This window comes from Mesitornis unicolor, unplaced genomic scaffold (assembly GCF_000695765.1).
Source record: "Mesitornis unicolor isolate BGI_N332 unplaced genomic scaffold, ASM69576v1 scaffold19875, whole genome shotgun sequence".
Classification (NCBI taxonomy): domain Eukaryota; kingdom Metazoa; phylum Chordata; class Aves; order Mesitornithiformes; family Mesitornithidae; genus Mesitornis; species Mesitornis unicolor.
In genome coordinates this window covers 1-23,715 of record NW_010186402.1, presented here as the reverse complement: position 1 = coordinate 23,715, position 23,715 = coordinate 1, and the positions used below count along the sequence as shown (strand labels likewise).

Below are 23,715 nucleotides of genomic sequence, written 5' to 3'. Positions count from 1 at the left end.
GAGCTTTGCAGCAACAGGAGCCATTATCTGCTCGGGAAATCATTTAGCCACATCCCGGTGCCGTATGACACATCTCATTACGCCTTGCTTTAAAACGAGCAATTGCCATTAGTTATTTATTAATTGCTTATTAAAGTCATTATGTATGTCCTCTCCGTTTCCAGGCTGCTTTATTCACGTCTTTGAAGCCAGGTTTGCGCAGGGGAAACTTGGTCCCTTGGCAGAGCTGGTGGGGAAGGGGCAGTTGTGCAAACCCGGGGGTAATTGTGCAAACCCAGGAGCACTATCGGCTCCTGTAGTTGTTTTTTGTATGTAAGCCTACGTGACCAAGCAGCGTAGCTGGAAGCAGGCTCTGAGGTTGTCTTTGCCCATCCTCACACCCCATGGACTTCTCCAGTCCAGCTCCTGAGCTGTGTTGATAATGACGGACGGATGGCTGAAGCCCTCTCTGCTTTTCTCTTAATTATGGTTACGTTAGAGTGGCACAAAGTGATTTAAAAGCCCATTATGATACACCTGTAATTGTCTCTTAATTTGCTCTCTGCCTCCTTCAGAAAGCAGCCAGGTTTTGAACACAGAAGAGGGGGAAGGCTCACTGGAGGTCTCACTCATAGCATCACGAGCAGGTTGGGATGCCCGGGGCTCCCCTTTGCCAAATCCCGGAGGCAGGACCCGTGGTAGCATCGCTCTGTAAAGCACAGGAAGGACTGAGGCTGTTATTTAAAAGCAGGAGCTGCCAGCGCACATCACAGCTCGCCTGCAGAACTCTAAATCTGAATCTCCCTCTCTTTTCTGTCTTGGAGAGGCTTTTATGGTCGTGCTTTGTTGTTGCCTTTGATGTGGAGCAGATGTTGCTCGTGCTGGAAGGTGGAGGTTTGCGTGTTTTATCAGGGGGAAGCGTGGCGCTGCTGGGCTCACCGGGCTGGAAGGGGGACACATGGGTTTCTGTGCTGTTTGCTTGGCTCCCAAAACTGGGTAGAAAGGTTAAGGCAAAACAAATGCTGTTCCTCTTTACAGTCAGCTTGGTGGGATGTCCTTTCCTGTCTCTGATGGAGGGGTTGCTCCAGATCCACACTCCCCGAATACTTAGGGGTCTCATTGCCCCCTTGCACCATTCAATCCCTCTTAATTTCTTTCTCTAGTCCCTTTCTCATCCATCTTTTTCCAAATATCCCTCCTTGATGTATTTGCCTCCAGTCCTAGCCCTCTGGTTCTCTCCTGCTTTTCTCCCCAAAATCACATGGATCAAATACTCAAGAGAGAAAACTGAGTACTGCAGTTTAAGGCACTGCTGGTAAACACCAGAAGATGAAATGGCCAAGGCAGGACTAGAAAGAGGCTTTGGATCTGAGGAAGAAGAATAAATACCAGAATATCTTGACTTGCAAGGAAAGGTGAGAGGAGATGGCAGAGCTGAGGGGTCCGTGCATGGGATGCTGCAGCTTTTGCACCTGCGTTGGCTGCGGGACGGGTGTTTGGAGGTGAAAGCATAGCGGGGATTTTGTCAGTGCCAGCGGCAGGAGGGTGTCTGTGCGCCAGGGAACGTATCTGTGTAGGCAAGTGCATATGCTTGGATCAGTAAAGACATATATCACCTGCCTGAACACCCTCCAACATGTAACGCGCCATATGGTTTGGTTAAATATTTAAGCAAAGCTGCTTTCTGTCCCGGGGCCTCGTGGAGCGCGAGCGGGCGCCAAATCCGGGCCAACTGGGGGTATGTGGTGAGAGCAGCACAGGGACCTTTCCCAGGGACCTTTCCCATCACCGTGGCGAGCATAAGGGGAAAAAGACGTAGTGGGATTGATAAAACACCGGCCCGTCTCGGGGGAAATCTGCGCTGTGTCACTGGAGCAGCTTGGCCAACGCTGCCATGTTTAATCACCTCCGAGCAAGAAAGATGCTGAACACAAAAGGACTGCCCGCAAGGAGAGAGTTCCCGCCTGGGAAGCTTGCATTTATTTAGCTTTATTTATTTATTCATTCCCATAGGGGCACAGCTCCATCTGCGTCCTGCGTTCGGCATAAGAAATTTCTCCTCTGCCCCGTTGCAGCAATGCCAAGTGACGGTGAAAGCGTTGCAATGCAGAGGGAACCCGTGACCGCGAAATAATATCGAATATATACTTGCGATCACTTATTTATTAAGGCTTCCCTCCCTAGTGCGGTAAAAGCCTTACAACGTACCTGTTCAGCCTCCAGAAAGGCATTTTGAATAGTGGCTGTGGTTAATTATTCAAACGTTTAATTAGCATACAATAACTGTCGTGTTAAATCCTACCACCGCGCATTTAATTTCAGGCTTAGCTAACGACTTTGTTGGCATTGTCGCTCTGCTTTGCTTCCCAGGGACTGGGTGGGCTTCTTCCCCACCTCACAGACAGCTCGAGATGCTTTTGGATGTGTCAGAGAGCGGCACCAAGCAGCAACGCAGTCCCTCTCCTAAATTAAAACCTCCCGTTGTCTTGCCAAGGAGGAGGATGTAACGCTCAGGTTTCGGGAAATCCAAGTTTAATTTGTTATAATGATGTTTTAGTGGTCAGTGGATTTGAGAACAGATTTTTGTCACTTGTCTGGACGGGTGCAAAGCCTGACTTGATTTTTTTCTGCAAAACAAGCTGAATTGGGTTGCTGCGGATCCGGTAGTTAAAACACAGCAGAAAGGCTCCTCTGTGATTTAGCGAGCGTCGCGTTGGAAATGATAAATATTGCTCTGGTTTTTTTCGGGACTTACAGCTGGAAGCTTTTGCTCCTTCGCAGGTGATGAAGGGCAACTCGCTGCACCTCCATTTGTCTCTTTCCGTCTCCCAAAAACGGTAACGGCAATACCTCTGTGCCTTATTTTTTGGTGTCGGGACTCTAAGCTTGGTCTTTTCAAAGAGCACGGGGCTTTCTTGGCTACTGGTCCCAGTAGCGTCGTCGTAATTAATTGCATCTCCTTAACGGCCTCCCTGGCTGTTGGCAGAGCATCTCCAGTATCAGGCGGTCCCCGGGGGGATGTGCTGCCCCCTTATGTGTGGTTTACTGACACTGATGCATATAAATATTGCTTTTGGGGTCATCTTCTTGCCCTCTGCTGTCCTGCCCCATAGCCCCCACTGGTTTTGGAGCGCCTGATCCGTAGTTGTCCTCCGGTGCGTGATTAGCAGATTGGCCGCTGTGCCCAGAGCAGCAAAAAAATGGACTCCCAGAAGCCCTTCAAAACAGAGAATAATTCATTACCCACCTTGATTTCCACTTAAAATGTACTTTAACTACACTTCCAACTACAAACCCTAAATCACCCTCCTGTTCACAAAAAATCCATCATTTTTTATTTTATTGCACGGCACTGGCATGACATAATCCCTTCCAGAGCGTCTTGGAGTGCTTTACGGATCAATAAATTACTTACCTGCACAGCAGAGGCAATGCGTGCAAGGCCATTGCAGTCATTCCGGCTCGGGAAAGTGGGGAGAGAGAGGGAAGGGATGCTCGGGAGAGGGGTCCTGGTTGGGATAGGGGTGTTGCAGTGATGTGGGATGCAGGTCCTGGCAGGTCGATGGACAAGGGAGGGTGGAAGGAGCAGGATGCTTTGGGAGTGATTTGTGACTGTGCTGCGAAGCGGCGCAGAGGGGTGCCAATCCGCTGCTAGGCTGAAAAAAATAAACCCAGGGAGGTGATGGTCTTTATTATGTTGTGCAGGTGCAGGCTGATAACAGCAGCCCATCGTTTGTCTCTTGGAAACCTCCTCAACAGCCACATCGCATCCTGCATCCATGCAGCAGCGGGGCAAAGCGGTCCCTGCTTTCTCCTCACCCCTTCTCGTCACCTCCCGACCCCGTATGTGTGTCCCCTCTTTGGGTCTTGTGTCTGCCCTGTATGTTCACCCTGGCTTTCATCCCAATTGAATTTCCCTTCCTTTGCGCTCCTCGGTAGATTTGTTGTCTTCATGCCCAGCTTGTAAAGGTGGACGGGAATCCACCCTCCTTCCCCCAAATTTTGAGGTTTGAGTAGGAACAGCCCCGGTTGCATGTTCATATTTCCCTCTTTGCGTCATTGCAGTGTCTCCGAAAATCACCCAGATCTCTTCCGACATCTCCATCAACGAGGGCGGCAACGTCAGCCTCACCTGCATAGCCACGGGCAGGCCAGACCCTACAATCACCTGGAGACACATCTCACCCAAAGGTAAGAGCCAAATATTACCCCAAATATTCTGGGGAGGGCACAGGGCCGTTTGCGAGCGTGTCATTGGGTGGTTTATCTTGCAGAAAATGCGGTTTGCACCGAAAAGACATCATTTAATGTAAGACTTGATGACTCTGGTGGAGAAACATCCAATCTGGTGGTCGAGGAGAAGAGCTTAATGGTTTTGCTGGTGTGAACTGGTAGTAGGCTTGGGCTTGTCGTGCGTAGAGATTGAATGTGCTTGCCCGGCCCTGTTCTGAGAAGTTTTCGGGGAATTCTCGCACGTTGCTTCAAAGGAGGGCTGTAAATAGCGCAAATGAGCAGGAAAACACACCAAGCACTAATTGGTGGCCTTGTTAATTGGTAAACAGAACCTGAGCAGAACTGCGTGGGTGTGACTGCTGGGAAGCAAATTCCCATACGTGCCCATTCAGGAGCGTAGTATTTCAAACCCCTTTCCCTGCTGGTTTTTGGCATTTGTTTGGCGTTTTGCTGCCCTGTTAGCCCCAGGTTCTCACTGGGGGTGAGCTCGGGGGGCTTTGTGTGGGCTGAGCCATCCGGCCAAGGGGCAGTGCCTGGCTCTGATGCTCCGATCACATCCGAGCGCTTGTGTTCAACCTCTGAGGTTCAATTCCCTGAGGATTTACCAGTATGGGCCTCCAGTTCTCCTCGGGGACGCCCCGGCCGGGCTGTCCTGCAGCCGAAGGAGCGGTGATGGATGGTGCCGTGTCCGTGCTCTCTGTTCAGCCGCCTGACAACGGCTGCGGTGTCTCAGTGCAGCTCCATTGATTTTCTTGTGGTATTTGTCTGCACTGTAGCGCAGTGCTGGGCCAGATCCATCACTCTCTGCAGCCCAGGCACAGACGGAGCTGAGTCAGGGGCATCTCAGCCCCGTTCCCTTGACAGGAGCCTCTGTAAAAACCATTTCCCGGTGCACACGTTGGCTCCTCCGCCTTGGGTGGCCGTGTCTCAAACGGGGTGGCCTCCAGTTGGGGTCTGTGCGTGGATGAGTGATGAAATCCGTGTGCTCGTCTCTGGCCCAAGCATCTGTCTGTGGCATGGATGTTGCTGTCACTGTATCTGTCACCATCAGGAAGCGTTTATGCTTGAGGCTGTCCATGTGTCCACCTCGAAGCCTTTTCTTCTTTCTCCTCTCCCTCTCATCTCACTCAACCTCACCACCTGTTTTTCGCATCCGTCTTTTCCCGCATCCCCTCCTGCTCCCCAGGACCCTCCTCTCCCACTCCTGTCCCCCTCGCTGCCTTCTCCCATCTCCCATCCATCCTCTTCTAACCAGGCTCCAACCTTCTCGTGCCTCTGCCTTTCGCCAGGGCTGTTTTCTGTGTTTGCTGCCATAAAGCAGGTTTCTTTCCCCAGGGAATCTTTACCTGCGCTTGAACCAGATGTTTCCATTTTACTTAGGACTTAGCTGCTATGGAAACTGAGGATGCACCAGGAGAGGAAGAGTGAGCTAATCAGAAATTACCTGTGGCGCTGTGTAATTTGCAGCAGCAGCTCTTACCTGATTTGGGCCATGATTAGGCATTCTGCTTTCCAAACTCCTAGGGAACAAATGATGGCAGAGATTTACTGGAATCTGACCTCCTGCTGACGGAGGGTGCTGAGCCCAGGGGTGGCCAGAGACGACTCCGATGTCTGCCCGTCTCCATAGGCGGCGCCTCAGTTTCTCTCTCCGGCTCTGCCAAGCACCGAGGGGGCCCTCTCCTTCTCCGTTTTGCATTCAGTGCACATAGGAGAGAGGAGGATCAGAAAACAAGAGCCAGGGCAGGTGCTGCAGCAGATGCTGTGATGGTAACCCTTTCTCTAGCAGGATAAACTCTTAATTTGGAGAGCCAGGAGCGAGCAGGGACCCAGGATCCCCAGGGAAGACTCGAGCGAGCCTCCTCATCCTTCTTGCCGTCTTTCTCCGTCTCGCTTGGCGCGGTGGAGAGAAGGGGCCGGGGAGGATTGGTTGAGGGAAAGCTGGTGCATAATTGAAGGGTTTACGTAGCGGATGGGTATGCGGCTCTCAGCGGCGTCGCTGGGGAGAGGCTTTGATAGCACGCTCCGTGCCAGGCACGGACAGGCCGGGAGCTGAAGGAGCCGGTCCCCATGCCTACGCCAGCGAGGGCTCCTCTGTGCAAAGGCACTTCACGGGCTTGATTATTATTTTCTTGGCAGCTATAAGCCCGCTGTGCGGCTCTTGGTGGGAAGCGGAGCAAAGGAGAGTGTTTGTGGTCAGGTCCTTTAGAGGATTTACTCAGGATTTTGCCCATCCTCATGGTCATGCATGATGGAGAAGGGTTTTGGGAACTGAGATAGGCTGGACACTGGGGTCTGAATGGTCACGCTGTGTGTGTGCCCACGCCTTCGTGTTTGCATCCATAGGTGATGAGCATCTCTGTTTTAAAGGCTTTGGATGCATTCCGGTCCCCAGCCTTATGGTGCCGATGCCATCTGCGGAGAGGTCTTCTAGTTAACAGCCTGGCTTGGGTCACTCAGGTGTTTCCATAGTTACTGAGCTCTTTATTTATTTTTTGGGGTAACTCTGATGTTGTCATGGCGATGGCCACGTTTCCAGGCTGGTTTTCATCTCTCTGGGCTGGGATTTCTTGGCTAGGATTAAGCACAGCATCCCGGGCACAGGACGATGCCGAAGCGCACGGGGCTGCTCACTAGCAGAGCGATCAGCACCGTGTTGTGTTAACGGGGGGATATTTATCCATGCTGTGGGGCAGCAGCCCTTCTACACCCCAGGAAAGGGTGTAATATTGGGCGTGCACACGCAGATACCTCTGCTGGCTCATCTACCCCTGGTCTGCCACGTGCAGCCATCCCGAGCCAGGGGCTGCATCCAAATCGTCATTCTTAACGACCCTTGATGGACTTCGCTGCTGTGGTTTTGTCTAATTGCTTTCTGATTATTGCTGTAGTGTGATGGATTCTGGTGTAAGGCTTAAGACGGCGGCTGCCAGGGTAGGAAAACGTTACGTTTTGGCTTGATGGTGTATTTACTCATCAGAGGGCTGATCGAGAGGTCTTTATAGCGGGAATCCCTCATTAATCTCAGGATTAGGCTGGGTGCTGAAAGATAGATCCCATGCAGAGTCGGAGTCCTGGGCTCAGTCCGAGCTGGGATTTGTGGGCTCAGTGCCCCCCAGGTGCTTAAGCACGAGTCAGGGAAGACGCTCAGAGGGTCCTGATGTTACCATGGCCCGGATATCCCTGGTGATGGGTCCGTTTAACCTCCGCATCCTCCCTGGAAGAGGTACAACAGTAGTCCCTCGTCTCACAGGGCCGATGGGAGGATAAATACATTCAGGACGTGAGGCGCTCAGACCCAGCAGTAATCACAGCTCATATATGCACTTAAGATAGATGAGACACAGTGGCCTAATGTGGCAGGGGTCTCACGAGATCATCTGTCTATACATCAGCAGCAAACCAGCGCAGGGACTCTGGGAGAAGTCGGGTATGTTTGGATATATTGATTCTCACCGGCTCTTGGCGGGGCTTAAAACAAGAGGACAAGCAACTGGGGAAAAAAATATAGCTTGAGGAGTTGCTTGTACCCAAGAAAGGAACACGTCCTCGCTTCTCAGAGGTTTGTCCATTAAACGCATCGCTTGCTGTCTTCATCTTGCCAGCATCCTTTCTGGACGGGAGGCGGGGGATATGTGTGGGTCGGACATCAGATCTGGAGTCATATGAACACAGAGCAAAGGTTCAAAGCCTTGCAGAAATGAGGGGTTTGGGACCTTTTTGAGGAAAGGAGGACTGGGGGAGATGTTGCGTGAGGCAACACAAGCGGCATCTCAAAGATGGGTTGTGCATACTCGTTGGGTTGGATTGGCCACCACGCTGTTCCTGATGTCCCACCTCACCCTGTTGCCTGCATCCCCTGGTTTTGTGGTGACTGGGTGTCTCACAGAGACCCATTCGGCAACTGGGCACCTCGTCCCCCTTCCAAGAGGCAGTGGGAGGCCTGGGCTCCAGCTAAATTAACTGAAGCATTTCAACCGGCTCCAATCCTGTCGGCAGCTCAACCGTCCCCTTGTTTACTGTTGAAATAATTACTGCTTTGCCATAATATTAGCTCTGAGCCGTGACTCCATTACCATTATCGCCGGAATATTACCCATTTATTATCTCCCGGCAACCCTGGAAGATGAACACTAGGCTTCAGAGACCAATTGTTTTACAACAGACAGGATCTTGGTGTGCATTGTTTAATGAGGTAAACTACATTATAGCCGGCATTAATTTGGCTGCGGTGCACTCCACTAAATCATTGCTAACCTGTAAATCTGCCACCGGTTTTGATGCGCGTTTAATGGGCGAACGCTGGACAGATAGCCCGGTAAAAGGGTCACCTGGCTCCGTTTGGGCATTTAAGATGCGAATAAAGAGGTTTCAGTGCTTTTGGAGCAGCAGGACTTGGAGATGGATGCTAGTTTTGGGTGTGCTTGGCCAGGATATGGTGAAATCGCATCCCAGGCTCCCACTTTGGCTCATCTCAAGCTAGTGCCGAGAGCTCCTTTTCATATTTCCCTTGCGCTGATGCGCCCTGGTTTCTCCTGCTTTCTCAAAGCGATGGGAGATGATGTGCTTGTATGTGTGTATATATAAAAGTAATATTTTTTGATTCCCTGCATGGTGGGTAGGAACTCTCTGAGCTGATTTGTTTGCGTGTTTGGCACAGCCGCCTTGAAAACATGCATCTTGGTGCAAAAATAACAGGACCCCTACCAGGTACAAATGAGGCAGTGTCTTTCCCTCAAGAAAATGAGAAAAAAAAACAACCCACTACAAACCCTTCTCTGCTTCAGCATATTCCCAAAACGTAGCTTTGCAATGTCACGCTTTCCTTTCCTTGCCGCAGGCAGAGCGTGCTCGAGTCCTTATCTCAGCCCGGGGAAGCGGGTGGGCCAGTCGCATCCTTTCTCCATGGCCAAGCATGGGAAGGAGGGGGTATTTTAGTCATTTCTTTGGCGTGGTGGGATGAGGCAGACAAAAACCCAACGGCTTCCCAGATTTTCTGTGTCTTCTCCCTCTTTTTCTGGTGAATGCGTGGCTTTGTGTCGCTCCCTGCCTGGGACTCGCCTTTCATTCGGCTGGCGTGGGGAAGAGCAAGGGCTGGGAGTGTCTGAGATGCGAGAGATCTCCACACAAATTAAAACCTTTTATCAGCCCCTAATAGCTGTGCAAACTAATTATATTTGGGCCAAACTTTGCCGGCGACTCCCCCGAGGTATTATTATAAAAATCTGAGCTGTGGAAACGCGTCCCCATTCTGTCAACACCGGGTCGCTTCAGCTATAGAAAACTCGGCTCCGGCTCGTTTTTAGCTCCCGTGATGTGCTTTGCATAAGCCGCTACTGTTGTTTTCAGGGAGGAGAGAGCCCTGGACTGGGTATGGGGAAATAGAGGTGAAATATTTCATTGCCCGAGCTCTGCTGTGGCCATTGGCCTGGCCTCGGGGCTGTGGATGGGGAAGGGGGGGACCTCCATCCCCAGAGGGAGGAGATGCAATGAGGACCGGTGGGAAGGATGCCCGGAGAGGACGTGGAGATGCTCGAACCCTGGCAAGCAGATGATGGTGTTGTTGTGGTGATGTCAGAGCTGCTCTCCCCCAAATTTGTGCCTTCCTTTTTCCTAGTGTCGCTGTTTGTCCCCTTCCATCCCTGCAATGGGATGCTTTTCCTCGGCACAAGTTGCCGGCTAATGGGGCGGAGCTAGCACGAGCGCTCTCTATTAATGGAGCAGAATATAAACAGAATAAAGCCTTCATTTCCCGGGCTGTGATTTCATTATTAATATACTTTACAGTTCACAGGTTGTTCATTTGCTTCCATGTTTTCTCAGCTGGTGTAATCTGCGGCGCGGAGTGAGAAGAGTCATAAAATTTCCATTTCCAGTTGAATGTGCGTCCAATTCGCCGTGAAATGTTTCTCTGTGTCGTGAATATTAAGTGCCCGAGGACTCGGGAGCCAAAGGATGAGGCAGGGCAGGTTGGGAGCCCCTCTTCATGTCCCGGGGGTGCGGAGATGGAAAGGTGGCCAGGCGAGGTTTAGGGAGCAAGAGAAGGACCATATGGTGGAGAGAGGAAGAGGGAAAGGGGCAGGAGAGAAGGAAGGCGTGCAAAATATGCTGGAGGAGAAGGGAGATAAGTTTTGGGGTAGCAAAGAGACGGGCTGCAAGGAGGGATGCAGTGGGTGAAGGATGCTGTGATGGAGCAGAAGAGCAAGAAGCTGCAATGTGCTCAGGAGCTGGAGCTGCTTGGCCGCCCCATCCCAAGCTAAAAAGCAGCAGCGAATAACTCTGGAGCTGCAGGCGCTCTTGCACACAGAGTAAAAGGGCTTGTCACATTAATTTTTGGGGAAAAAATGGTGATCTGCTCATGGTGACATGGCCAGCAGGAAAAATGAGGAGATCTGTTGTGTATTTAGCGTGTTCTTGCATGGTTTCTAGCAAATTAAATTCCCTGGAGGTATTTAAAAGATGCATAGACGTGGCACTTAGGGACACAGTTTGCGGTTGGACTCAGTGTTTTTAAGGGTTTTTTCCTGACCTGAATGATTGTGTGATTCTCAATTGAATGCTCAGGGCAGGGCAGCAGGATCTGGGGTCTTTGGGGCGGGCAGACAGCCTGCACCGACACGGGGGACCGGGCGCCAGCGGTGTCACGGAGGGGTGACCGCAGCTGCAGCGCCGCCGGCAGCGGGCACATCTGGCGGCACATCTGGCACGCTGGAGGCGGTGAGGGATGCGCACCCCGGTCACCCCTCCGTCCCATCCTTGCAGTAGCAGTGGGTGATGCGGTGTCACTGTCAGGGAAAGGGGACAAAGAGCCACATCCTGGTGGTGCCGTGGGGATAACTCGGGCGCTGGCCGGAGCCGGTGGCACCATTTCTTTGCTGAAGTGACTTCTGCTACGGTGTTTCTTAGCGCAGGGGGAAAAAAATGCTTCTTCCTTTCCCATCTTCTCTCGGTCGAGTCAAGATAATAATAGTCTTTTTCTGATCCCTGAACTTTCCCATCTGCTTGGTAAAACAATGGCAATTCTTTTTCCTGCCGCTCTCTCTCTCTCTCTCTCTGTCTTCCTCTCTTTTATTTTTATCCTCCTACAGTATAATTTAAAGCCAGAGCCATGCTGTTGCCCATGGGTTTTTCCCCTTCCTGTGATACGCTGCTGTTATTTAAAATGGCTTTGCCATGGCAGAGCAATGCCTCTCACTGCCCTTCCAGCACCGTTAACGGGGCCAATACCTTCATGGGAGGCATGGAGAGGGGACGATAGGACCCAGCTCAGTCTGCAGTTCCCTGTTCCCAGTCCCTCCCAGTTCCCAGAGCCCAGCATTGCCCATTCCTGGGCTCACGGCATCCCCGCAGCCCCCCGTTCCCGTCCATCTCTCCGCCCATCCATTTCCCCGGCTTCTCTCGATAAGCCGCAATATTGCGAATGATCCTCCAGAAATGGAGACATCAGCGCCATAAAACACGAGGGACAGAGCAAGGCCACTGGGCTGGAAAATAGCGCGTCTGGAAAAATAAAGACGGGCTAAAGATGACGGAGAGGTGACAGCGAGCTTCGTCCTGCAGCGATGTGGATGGCTCCGGGGGACAAAGAGGGGTCGGAGGGTCCCGGGGGAAGAGGAGAGATGGAAAATATCCCCCCAAAATATCCCCTGTCTGCAGAAAACCATGGCAGTGATGGCATTTGGGTTTGCCAAGAGCCGTGTACAGGGATTCGCAGGGAGAAGGGAGAGTTTCCCAAATTCCCATGACTTCTTGCCAGCACCGGCGACGGATTTAGCCAGCACTTGATGCTTATTTTTTCCCCTCTAATGCCATTATGCCACTTGCTTGCCATCCGAGGGATATTTCCTTAATGCGGCTGAAATACAGCTTAGCTGAGGTTACAGCCATTTAGCGCCTTGGATTGCAATTGCTTCTTAAGAGCTTGTCCTACAGAGAAAGCCTTTGGGTTTAAATTTGCAACCAGAGGGACCCTGCGGTTTTTAGACAAATCCAGAGGGAAGCGGGGCTCCTCGGGGACGCGACGCCAGTGGTTGGAAAGGGACGCGGTTGATTATTTTGGGTCCTTTGCGAGAGCCTTTGCAGCCGAGCCCTGCGCATCGCGGCTTCTCCTGGAGACGGCGAAAAAGCTGCCAGAAATGGGCCGGGCTCCAGGAAAAACCGAGTTGCGGATCGCATGGAGGAGCGGCGCTCCTCGCATGCGTGCGTCTGAGCGCTTTCTCCCCGGCAGCATCTGTCGCTCTCCGCCGCTGTGGCAAATTAGTTAAACACTACCCACCGTACCCCATCTGTTGGGCAGCCCCTCCGCACGTATGGGGCCCTGCCTTGCCGCCTCTCCGAAGGAGCGCGGCGGCGGAGGCTGCGGGCCAAACAACAGGAGAAATTAAATCAAAAGGCCGGCTTCGGCACCCAGGGGGAAAATGCACATCAGCTTTGACTTATTGCGCGGCGCGCGCTTACAAGAGAGAAGCAGCGGCTTTTGTCACTGCGAGGGGCCATGAAAAATGAATTAGGGCCGCTGCTGGGAGAGGGCACGCAGGAGAATCTTTCATTCTGGCGACGCCGTCCTCTCTCACCTTGCAACGGGGGAAAAAGTGCGGGGAGGAGGATGGAAAAGCAGAAGGACTTCTTGTTGGGCGGCTTGTCATGGTCTGGCTTTAGGTTGAGCCCATGTTTGCTACAGATCTGACACCACTCAGGCGCTTTGTGAACTGCAGCCCTTGCTAATTCGCTCTAACGGGGTTTCACGGGACCTTTTCAGGCTCAGCATCCTTACTGGTCACTGCTGGTTTGCCGAGCCCCGAGCTGCCTCCTCTCCCTTGAGCCGCAATAAAAGGGCTCATTCTTTATTCAGCTCATTTGCTCCTGAGTTAGAGCCTCGTTCAAGGGTGGTTGGTCCCCGAGTTGTTTTGGTTTTGTTCCTTTAAATATTAATTTCCATAATCCTTTTATTTCCCAAGGAACTACTTCTTGCAGACAAAAGGTTTAATGCTCCTCTTTTATTCCCTGGTAACAAATAAGTCGTCTGAGGCAGGCAAACATCCCGGCAGCAGCGAGCCGTGCCATGAACTGCGTTTAAGACCAAGTCATGGTACTCAGAGGATGAAGGAGAAGCATCCCTGAGGGATCACGGGTACCACAGAGGGAGGTCGGTGATGCCGGCCGGTGCCAAGAAATCCTTGCGCATCCCGGGATCCCAAATTTTTGCACGGTGGCGTCTTCGCCTTGGCTTTTTGGAGATGAGAGATTTGCAAAGCAGAGGCCGGGGAAGCACAATAGAAGATAGACTGCTTGTACCTCATTGTCTGGAGAATAGATGGGCTGCGTGGGCCCTGCCACTCAGGCGGCTTTAATAGAACAGGCGGCGGATAGATTTCAATAAAAGAAATGAGTATAAATATTGTTAGCAGAGAAGAGAGGGAAAGTGAAAAAGATCTTGTTTGACGAGTCACAGTGGGAAACTTTCAAGGACTTTTAAGCTCAAAACTCTTCACAATGGGGCTATAATGGGCGGCGAGATCGGCGCGGTGGTGAGGCGAGGGGACCGGGTATGGCTTTGCATGGGGGGTCCAGCCCTGGGTGCAGGGCACAGCATCGAAGGGGCCATGAATGTAGTGAATATAGGCTGTGGGTATTTCAAAAAGTGTGTGGATGGGGCACTGCAGGACGTGGTTTAGTGGGCATGGTGGGGCTGGGTCGATGGTTGGACTTGATGATCTTAGAGGTGTCTTCCAACCTTGGTGATTCTGGGTGATATAGACTGAGTGACCAGGAGCAGGCGATGTGGTGGTGTCCGAAGGGTCTCTGTGAGTTGTGTGTCCCACTGAGTACCGAGATGTGTTGCATGCAAGTGCTTAATAGTTAAATATTTGAGTTATCCTAGGACCGGTGGTCGGCACCACACGAGGGCATGGAGCAAAATTGGCTGTGAGAGTCGTGCCAGATCCAATTTAATGCAGGGCATAAGTAAAGAAAATACAGTATTTCCCCTCAATTTGGTGACACCGGGCACAGTTGGTGACAGTCACCGCTCCTGGGGCGTGAGGATGAGGAGGGTCCGCAGGTTACAGCAGTGGAGGTAGCTACAGCGAAGCTCCCGCATCCCTGAGTGCCATTCAAAAGCCAGGCAGAGAGAGCAGCATCCCCTGGGGCTTTGCACAACATCAGGTCACGGAAACATGGTAATTAACATGGAAAAACATGTTGGAGGAGGGATTTCTTTCCTTGTCGTTGGGAAACTTCAAAAAGGGAGAGGCTTGGCCCCGTGTAAGCACATCTTTGATATGCTGTGTGCTTGTTTCTGGGGTTACGGTGCTTATTCTGAAGGCTTTTAAAAATAAAGAGGAGGTTCGTGCCCCTTGTTTGCCGTACACCAGCTGTGGGGATGTGCTTGCTAAAGGGATCTTGCATTTAAGGGGGATCCAGATGGAAATGAGCTGGAGCTGGTGGTAGGGGGATGCGATACTTGGGAGACAAGGAGAGGAGCGTGCCGTGCTGGCCAGGTCGATAGGGTAATCTTAAACAAATCCTATTTTGTAATGATGGCTCTGGGTGGTTTCCAGCAGGGTAATTACCCCCAGTCTTTCTGCGCCGGCGTTAAGCCAGCACCGGGGAGCAAGAGGGGAAGCTGGGATCAAAAGAGGAAGGGACAGGGTATTTTCAAAATGCCTGAACTCCGTTCCCTCTGTGTTAATTGAGCAGTCGGGTGCAGGTATTACTGATTAATAAGAGGTGCAGCAGGTACTCCCCTCATTTTTGGCCAGAGCAAGTGTTGGAGGCAGCATTAGCTCTGTTTTACCCCTGTCCCCGACACCAAGGAGAAGAGGTAAAGAGGCCTCGGGCACCGACAATTCGCTCTGATTACCTTTGTGTGTATAATTTATTTATTATAAACCGTTTCAGGGCGGCCGTCACTGCCACGACGGGAGTGACGTTGGAAATGGATGGCTCTGGGTTTGAGCGCGTCACCGGGAGCCTGCGCGATGTTAATTTTTATTGCTAGAAGTAGCCATAAATTGATAGTTGAGAATGGCTGTAGGGACTGTAATTAACTAGTTACTATTTCACCTCCAAAAGGAGCAATGTTTCACGCTCTTACTTTTACTTATCTGGAATCAGCCGCTGTCAACATCCGCTGAAGCCCGTATAAAGATTTATAGACCTTGGAGGTAAATATTGACTAATGGGCAGCTTGGCTTAATGTTCACCTTGAAGGACAATAAATTGCACTATTGATTGGAGCGAGATGTCGATATCTGCATTGTTGTAAACATTTTAATAAAATTATCTCCATAAAATATTCTCCTTCTCTAGCCCATCCCGCCTGGTTGGATTGACAATGGCCCGGTGTAGCGAGTAGGGTAGCATCTCAGGACCGGTCCTGGGACTTTGGGCACCCAGATATCAAACATGATTGCTGAAATGGTGCTTTTTGAGGTTTAGAGGTGGAAATATCCCAGCCCTGGATGGCTGGGCTGGCTCATCTAGATCCATGGTGCAGGGATTTGGTATGGCAGCATGGGAGATGTGCTGGTGCTGCCCTGGTTCACATGATGTGCCGTGGGGATTGGGACAGCTTTATTAGGGTTATGGTCCTCGGGAGCTAGCATGGTGCACAGAAATGATGCTGGTAGCTCAGTGTCTTGCTCCCAGTTCAGCAAAGCTGCTTTATTGGCATCGTGGGCAGCATTCTGCCAGGGAAACCATAAGCATTGTGTCCTGGGGATCTGGAAATGGCTGCAGCTGTGAGCCAGGGGATGGTGGCACATAATTAATTTGGGAACATGTGTTGGCTTTCCGGTGAGTTATTATCTTGTCACAGGCTCAATGGAAGCAAGCGGGAAGGAGGAGGCAGAAGGGAGAGGATTCAGGCTGGGAAAATGAGGAGAAGGAAGGGAAGGAGAAAGGCAAGGAGGGAGGGTCTAAAGCACCACCTCAAATGCTGCCAAGATCCCCGGCTCTGCTCACGACGTGGGCTGTTTATGATGCATCAGCTCTGTCTTGGCTATTTTGCAGCTTTGGGCTGAGTTTTCCCTCCTGCTCCTTTGTGCTTGTGCTTTCCTCTTCCTGGGGGCTTTTTTGTGGCAAATTGCAGAGTTGCAGGTCTGGCAGGGCAAGACCCAGATAGTGCATGGAGGGCTCCTGCTCGCTGAGCAGGTGGATTCAAGCTCTGGTTTTCCATCTCCCTGGGTTAGTTCATCATCCTCGGTTGACGAGCAAGGATTATGCTTTTGCCTGGTCCGTGACTGTTCCATTTCTGGCCTGTATTATATTATTAGTATTAATAATAGTAATGATGGGTGCTGGCTGCGCTGGTTTTCTAGCTCCTGAGGAGATGAGAGAGCTCTCCCATTAATTCCTGCAATATTTCAGCTTCTAATTGTGCTCAAGCAGAGACGGCCTTGAAAAGTTCCCACCATCAATTTGGGCAAGAGCAGGGCTGGTACCAGCCACAGGGAGCTCCTGCATCCCGAGCATCCCTGAGCTCTGGGTGCTTTTGGATGCAGGGCTGGTGGCAGTTGGGTACCATGCTCCCAAGCCTTGGCTTCATCCGTGTCCCCATGCACCCCAGCACGAGGATAAATGTCCCTCTTGTGCCCCTGGGGACCCTGGTGATGTGCACCCTGTTGCTTTCTATAAAGCAAGGTCTATCCTTACAGATTGTGTTTGTTTAACCCTGGCCCCGCTCCCTCAGCCCCATCTATTTGTTTTTCCTTTCCTGGCAGTCACTAATGAATGAGATTTGTCCAACCATCAACAAGACTTCCCATTATAAATAGGCAAAACCGCAGAGGCCAAGGAGCCGAGTGGTTCAGCAATTACTCTCGGTCCGCTCAGTCAACACTAGCACTGGCACCATCCGGCAGCAAAGCAGCTTTATGGACCTGGTTTTTTTCGGTAAAGGGACTGCCCTCTGGCAGGGGTGGTCTTCCTAGTGCTATAGTAATCATCATCTGAGCGTGAGTCATACCAGATAGTGCTCAGGGCAAAGGCAGGCATCAAGTCCAGTGCAGAGCATCCCATTTTGCATGCCAGGGTCGATGGGCTGTAGCTAAAATCCGCAGCTGGACCCCAAAACCCTGAACTCTCACGTTGTGCCTCTCTGTCGGCCAATTACCATGCTCATATCTCAGACTTCAGCACAGAGGAAGCCTTCATCTCTCAATTTCCCGAGCATTTGCAGGTGCAAAGCTGACCCTGGCAGTCCCTTTAATGAAGTCTTTTGCTGGGTAATGAAATGCACTCGAGCCGCTTTGCTCGCAGATCAAACCGGGGACGCACGAGAGCTGATTCTCACCGCGTGCGAACCGGGGATGGGCCTGTGGCTACTTGGGAAGCGGAGCCTTATCCCAGCCTTGGCACAGACCAGAGTCAGATTTGAGCACGGAGCATCTGAAGGCCACCGGCTGTGTCAGTATTTTATCAGCAGGCAGCGCTGTGCTACAGAGAAGCCGATTCTAGGTCAGCTATAAAAGGGATTTATGTATTTATTTTCTTTCCCCCTCTCTCCTTTCTTGTGCTGCGGGCCCGCTGCGATTTGTGTTTCTGACGGCTATTGATCTGGGGGTAACGCCTTCATATCTTGCCCTTTAGTTGCTCTAAAAACTGATGAACTCGGTAGTTTTGGCCGTGAGATGCTCGGGTGGGAATTTTGGCGCAGGGCCATGGGTGTACATCGGCAATTCGTTGTGCTGGGTAAAACTGGCTTCACCCCTTTCCAAAGCTGCCTTCCCAATTGGGTCCACCCGTGATAACGCAGAGCCCCGTGTGCTTTTGGTGGGGGGCGATGGTGTGTGGCCGCGCTCGCTGTTTATGTGCCGCAGGCAGAGATGCTCTAACAGCACCGTCCGATGGGATGCAGGCGGTGCGTGCCCTGACAGCAGCCTCCCACGTGTGTATTTTGCATGCATTTGTTACAGCGAGATGCAGACGGGCGAGCGGTCGAGCGTGGCGAGCAGCGGCCCATCGGGAAGCGAGGGCGAGCACAGGAGCATCCCCGGGGACCGGGGACCTGCCTCGGCCTCTGTGCCATTGGCGCTCGCTCCCAGAAACAGCTGTCCAGAGCTAATTTATTTCCTAATGCTGCAGCAATGTTAATTTATAAATTACACTGGTAATTCGAGCTATTATTAATTTCAGATGGTGTAGGGCAAGCCTAATTAAAATATGACACCGATTGCCACACATATGTACCAAGGACTACCGGTTAAAATTTATAGGAGTATTAAGTGTGACACTGGTCTCCGAGATGCTTCTCACAGTAATTACAGCATCTCTGTATTTGTGGTAACGCCACGATCTCCATCAACCCGGGGACTGGGTGTCCTAGGGCGGTGGGACACGGTCACAGGGGGGACACACAGGTTTCTCTCCATCGCTCATGACCCCTCTCCCTTTGCTTTTGCAGCCGTGGGCTTCATCAGCGAGGACGAGTACCTGGAGATCACGGGCATCACGCGGGAGCAGTCGGGCGAGTATGAGTGCAGCGCCTCCAACGACGTGGCAGCGCCCGTGGTGCAGCGAGTCAAAGTCACTGTCAACTGTGAGTAGCCCGAGGGCTATCGGGGACCCGTAAGGGGACAGGACTTTGGTGACGGGAAGCGGGACGAACCCAGCCTCCGAGAGGCGGTGGCAGTTTCCTGAGCAGGTGGTGGTTTGTCCTTTCCTCTCCTCCCCCCCCCACCTTTTTTTCGAGCTCTGTTTTTTTCCACCACCTCCTCCTCCTCAGCTGTCTCCATCAGCCTGGGTTTTCCACCCATGGTGAGATGCTGTGCTGATAACCTCCAGGGAAAAGAGAGAAGTGAGCAGTAAATAGGATTTTTTTTTTCCTTGAGAAAAAAACAATGCAAGAGGGAAAGAAATAGAGCGAGGAAGAAAGCAGCATATTTTGTGCTCAGACAGAGGTGAAAACCCTCCTAAACTTCCCTGTGGCCACCCCTTCAGCTGCTGGGCATGAGCTTAGAGCTGATTTTGACTCCTTCCTAAGTGCAGGGAAAGAAAAGGGAGCTGGAGGAGCCCGGGGAGGGGGTGGGATGCCCAAAGGCTGCTGAGAATTGAGCCCAGGTTTCCTGTTTTTCCCAGACCCGCCGTACATCTCGGACGCGAAGAGCACCGGGGTGCCGGTGGGGCAGAAGGGCATCCTGCTGTGCGAAGCCTCCGCCGTCCCCTCCGCCGACTTCCAGTGGTACAAAGACGACAAGCGGTGAGAAAAAAAGATGAGAGGTGCATGGGGGGGAAGGATCCAAACACAGGATGAGCCACATAGGTGTTTTAGACAAAAAAGATCACACAGAATTGCTCGGTTGGAAAAGCCCTCTGAGATCATCACGTCCAACCGTTCCTGTCTACTCCCTAAACCATATCCTTAAGTACCTCATCTACCCGCTCTTTAAACACATCCAGGGATGGTGACTCCACCACCTCCCTGGGCAGCCTGTGCCAGCTTCTGACGATCCTCTCAGTAAAGAACTTCCTCCTTATCTCTAACCTGAACCTCCCTTGGCACAGCTTGGTGCCGTTTCCCCTTGTTCTATCCCCATCACCTGGGAGAAGAGCCCAGCACCCACCTCTCCACAACCTCCCTTGAGGCAGTTGTAGGTGGTGATGAGGTCTCCCCTCAGCCTTCTCTTCTCCAGGCTAAACAAGCCCAGTTCCCTTAGATGCTGTTTTAGGGGGAAAGGAGCAGGTAGCATACAAAGCAGTGAGTGTTTGCGTGTTGGATGCAAGGCTTTGCTCAGAAGTAGGTTGGATGCCAAGGGCCTGCGAAAGTCATGGAAAATAGCGGGTGTTTGTCCTTCTGATGCCATCCCCATGACCCTCTCCCCTTCTGCCTTTCTCCCAGGCTGGCTGAAGGACAGAAAGGCCTGAAGGTAGAGAACAAGGCCTTCTTCTCCAGACTGACCTTCTTCAACGTCTCCGAGCAGGACTACGGCAACTACACCTGCGTGGCCTCCAACCAGCTAGGGAACACCAACGCCAGCATGATCCTTTACGGTGAGCAGAGTGTGGGTTTCCATCCTCTCTGGTGAATACCTCGAAGAGCTTCTGTTTGAAGGCATCTTCCTGTGTCCGTCGGTGGTGCTCAGGGTCATGGTGGGACAAATGTGTGGGATGAGAGAGAATAAACGGCCCCCGTGGCTTTGCTACCTTCCAGGTCATGGTTTTGGCTCCTGGCAAGTGGATTTATTCTTACTGATGGTGCCAGAGGGAGATGGGAAGGAGCAAAGGATGGGGAGGGGGAGCAGCTTTGTACCTTGGAGTACAAAGAGATGGGGCAGGAGTGCAGCAGGGTCCTGATGGGTCTGAATGTGGGGCTCAGCCAGCTTTTAGGATGTGGTGGTTGCAGTAAGAAAAGGCAGTGAAAGGGAGGAAGCACTGTGGGATAGGAGGAAGGACGTCCCTGGAAAAGTGATCTCTTTGCTGCGGTTCTCCTGTGTACTCAGGGAAGTGGTTTCTCTGGGGAGAGCAGAGGATGCCAGGCTTTCCCAGGAAGGGCAATCCACAGGGGGGGCTCATCCTCCCCTGCTATCAGGATTGGTGGTCGTGTCGGGATCCCTTGGGATGTGTCAGGGGAGCTCTTCCCATCACCCAGTGTAGATCTAACCATGGATGTTAATGAGCTTAATAAGATGTGTTGACCCCAAAAGTCTGTGCTGTAAGTGATGAACATTGGCGTCTTTACCTGCCCATTAAGCTATCGTTAGCGTTGCTTAGGAACTGTCTCCGCTCTCTTCCCCACCAGGCCTCCTGGTCATCCAAAGCCCAAATAACCCCATTTTTCAGGGAGAAGAAAGAGCCACCCCAGCCCAGCTCCCTCTGAGCCCCCAAAATAGCCCAGGCCATCCTTAGCCTTGATGTTGTAGGCTCCCTGTGGGTTTATGAGGTTAAAATGTTAAGTGTGGGGCCTTGGTCTGGCATCTGCAGACATTAAGTAAAAGTAAAGATGACTTCTCTTTGCTGATGGCTTTGCGAGAGCTGTCAGTTATTTGGGTTATAACCCATTAGTGATGTTTTCTGTGGTCTGTGCCATAATGGCAGCATGGAGCATCCCGCAAAACTCTAAACCTATTTCACTATCCCCCTTGGCTTTGTCGGTCTGAACGCTGCTCCCATCCGGGAATGAAATTGGAGTCCTTTGCCCATCATTTCCATAAAGCCACGTTGATTTAATGATCCATTCAGTCTTTATTGATTGAGTCCACTCAGGGGGTGAAGGCTCCCTAAGCCACCCCAACCCACCACACACCCAAGGGGTTCCCCATCTCCTAGCATGGGGCTCCCCAGCACCTCCAGTTACAGCCCCTCCATAATTAGCACACCGCTAACAAGTGCTTATCCCTAAGTAACCGGTGCCTTTAGTCCCACAATTAACGTGTCTTTATTAATTGTAATTAAGTTACGCACGATGGCTGCATTACCTGCAGCATAGGAAACGCCTCACCCATGAGGTTTTGGGGGGCAATTTTGCGAGCAGCCCCTTTTTCCTGCGAGTTTAATCCATTTTTTTCCACAGGAGTTTAATCCATGTGGGTACCATGACGCGAGCCCGTGCGACAGAGGCTAATGTAGCGTACATCTTTTAATCCCTTTTTTAATCGAATTTTTCAGGGAGGTCAACTGGTGCTTTATTTAACATGTAGCACTTGTTATTATAGGCGTGCTGCCTCATTTGGCGCCGTCTGTGACGTGGTGGAGTGCTCGGAGGCACTACATCATCTTGTGGATTTGGGGAAATAAAGGGCTCTCCGCTTCTCCCCCATCACACGGTCCATGTCGCTTCCCGGAGGCTGATGTTGGGCCATAAACCCATTTGGGATGTTACAGGGTTACAGAGAGGGAACAGGAGGAGAACAGAACCCTCCAAAATCCCCCAAATCAAAGCCCCTGTGGTATTTTTTGTTTGGGGGGCAGCAGCTACCCCATCCTTTTCCCTTAGGCGGAGGGCAGGCCCAGCAAAGCGCCTCGAGCCTGCGCTTTCCATTGTCCGTTTGCCTTAACTTTCGCTTGTTCTTTAATTTTTAGAAGAGACAACTACCGCTCTGACACCCTGGAAAGGTCAGTAATTCGGGGACCCCCACCATGCTAGCTCTCCCCCCACTCTGTTTCCCCACGGGCCCCTCCAGCTCCCACCCCGAGGTGCCCCCCACCTCCCACTCCTGTTGATACAGCGATGAATTAGGGCCTTCTTGTTGCCCTCCCATCCTGCCACCTCCCCACAACCTACTGTGCCTATTTGGTGGTGGTCTGTGCCCCCTGCATGCCTCATCCCACCCCCCGCCAGGGTCCCAGCTCCTGTGCCCCATCCCCATCACCAGGGCGAAAGCAGGGATGTATCTGTGATCTGTTTTCTCCGTGGTGCTATGTAAACAGGTCCTGTAGCAGGTCCTTCCTCCTCTAGGACGCTCCTGTCCTTCCTCCTCTAGGATGCTCCTAGGGCTCGGTGTCATCTTGATTTTGGGGTCTGTAGTCAAGTATAGCTGCAATTGTGCTGTATTGGGCGGTCAGCCCTCAGGATGAATTATAGATACCAAGAAGGTGAAGGAGGTAGCATGGATATGATCATGTCTCCAGATTGGCAGGATCTGGGGGAGGACTGAAGCATTGTGAGGTGTTTGTGAGTGTGTTGTAAGGGTGCTACCAGTAGAAGACCAATTGGTTCATGGTGCTTTGGTTGGGCTGCGGAGCGAGGGGTTGTGTGCTGCGATTCCCATAGCGCAGGTCAATCATGCCTAGAGGGCAGCCCTGCTTGAGCAGCTTGGATCTCATCCTGAGGTCTTGTTCCCACCATACCTTTTCCCCAGCCCAATATTTTGGGGTGTTTTGGTGAACACCACAGGGTCAGGCACCTTCCATGCTTTTTCCCACGGTGCGTTTGTATCTCCTGACCCAGAAAGGGGCTCCCCTGGAGGTGAATGGGCTTTGCTGCCCTTCCCGCTGTCTTTGTCCCACCTCATTCTTCTTGAGATGGTTTGGGGAGGTGAACAGAGTGTGTAGTACGTGGTGATGCACATAATATGGAGAGTAGGGCTGGTAGGTAGGGCTGGTGACGGGGTTTCTGTTGGTTGGGTGGGTGGTTATTCCCCTCCCTAAGGGATGTGAGTGGTGACCCCCATGCCAAGCTTGCTGGGCCTGGCCAAATATTGGGTGAAAGCTATCGGGGAACTTGGAGAAAGTTTGGAGAAGGGGTAGAGGGCACTGAAGGAGATGGGTTGGTGGGGTACATGGGCCTGAAGTGGGACTGGAAGGGCTTGGGTCTCACAGATTGGGGTCAGCCAGTGCTGTGCTCTGGTGAACACAAGTGCCAGGGGCCACCATGTGCCATAGCAGCTGGGGCCTAAACATTGCACTTATGTTGTTTTTACTTATTAATGTGTGTGTTTGATGGGAGTTTGTTGGCTTCGTGGCTCACCAAGCGGCTGTTTCTGTCCCTTCTCCCAGGCCCTGGCGCGGTGCACGACGGCAACAACGGCGCGTGGCGACCGGGCGGCCACGCGTGGCTGCTGGCCC

General features: G+C 52.0%; 1 protein-coding gene across 1 annotated transcript in view; it reads left to right on the top strand.

Annotated features, from left to right (window-relative positions):
- NTM (neurotrimin) overlaps window positions 1-23,711 on the top strand; it is a gene marked incomplete at both ends in the record, with an annotated part of 34,328 nt that extends 10,617 nt beyond the window's left edge. The window contains 6 exons of the mRNA XM_010185147.1: window positions 4,045-4,170; window positions 18,617-18,751; window positions 19,291-19,411; window positions 20,051-20,202; window positions 22,231-22,263; window positions 23,647-23,711. Coding sequence (XP_010183449.1) covers window positions 4,045-4,170; window positions 18,617-18,751; window positions 19,291-19,411; window positions 20,051-20,202; window positions 22,231-22,263; window positions 23,647-23,711 — 632 coding nt within the window. The remainder of the gene's footprint in view (window positions 1-4,044; window positions 4,171-18,616; window positions 18,752-19,290; window positions 19,412-20,050; window positions 20,203-22,230; window positions 22,264-23,646) is intronic.
- Window positions 23,712-23,715: the final 4 nt, after the last annotated feature.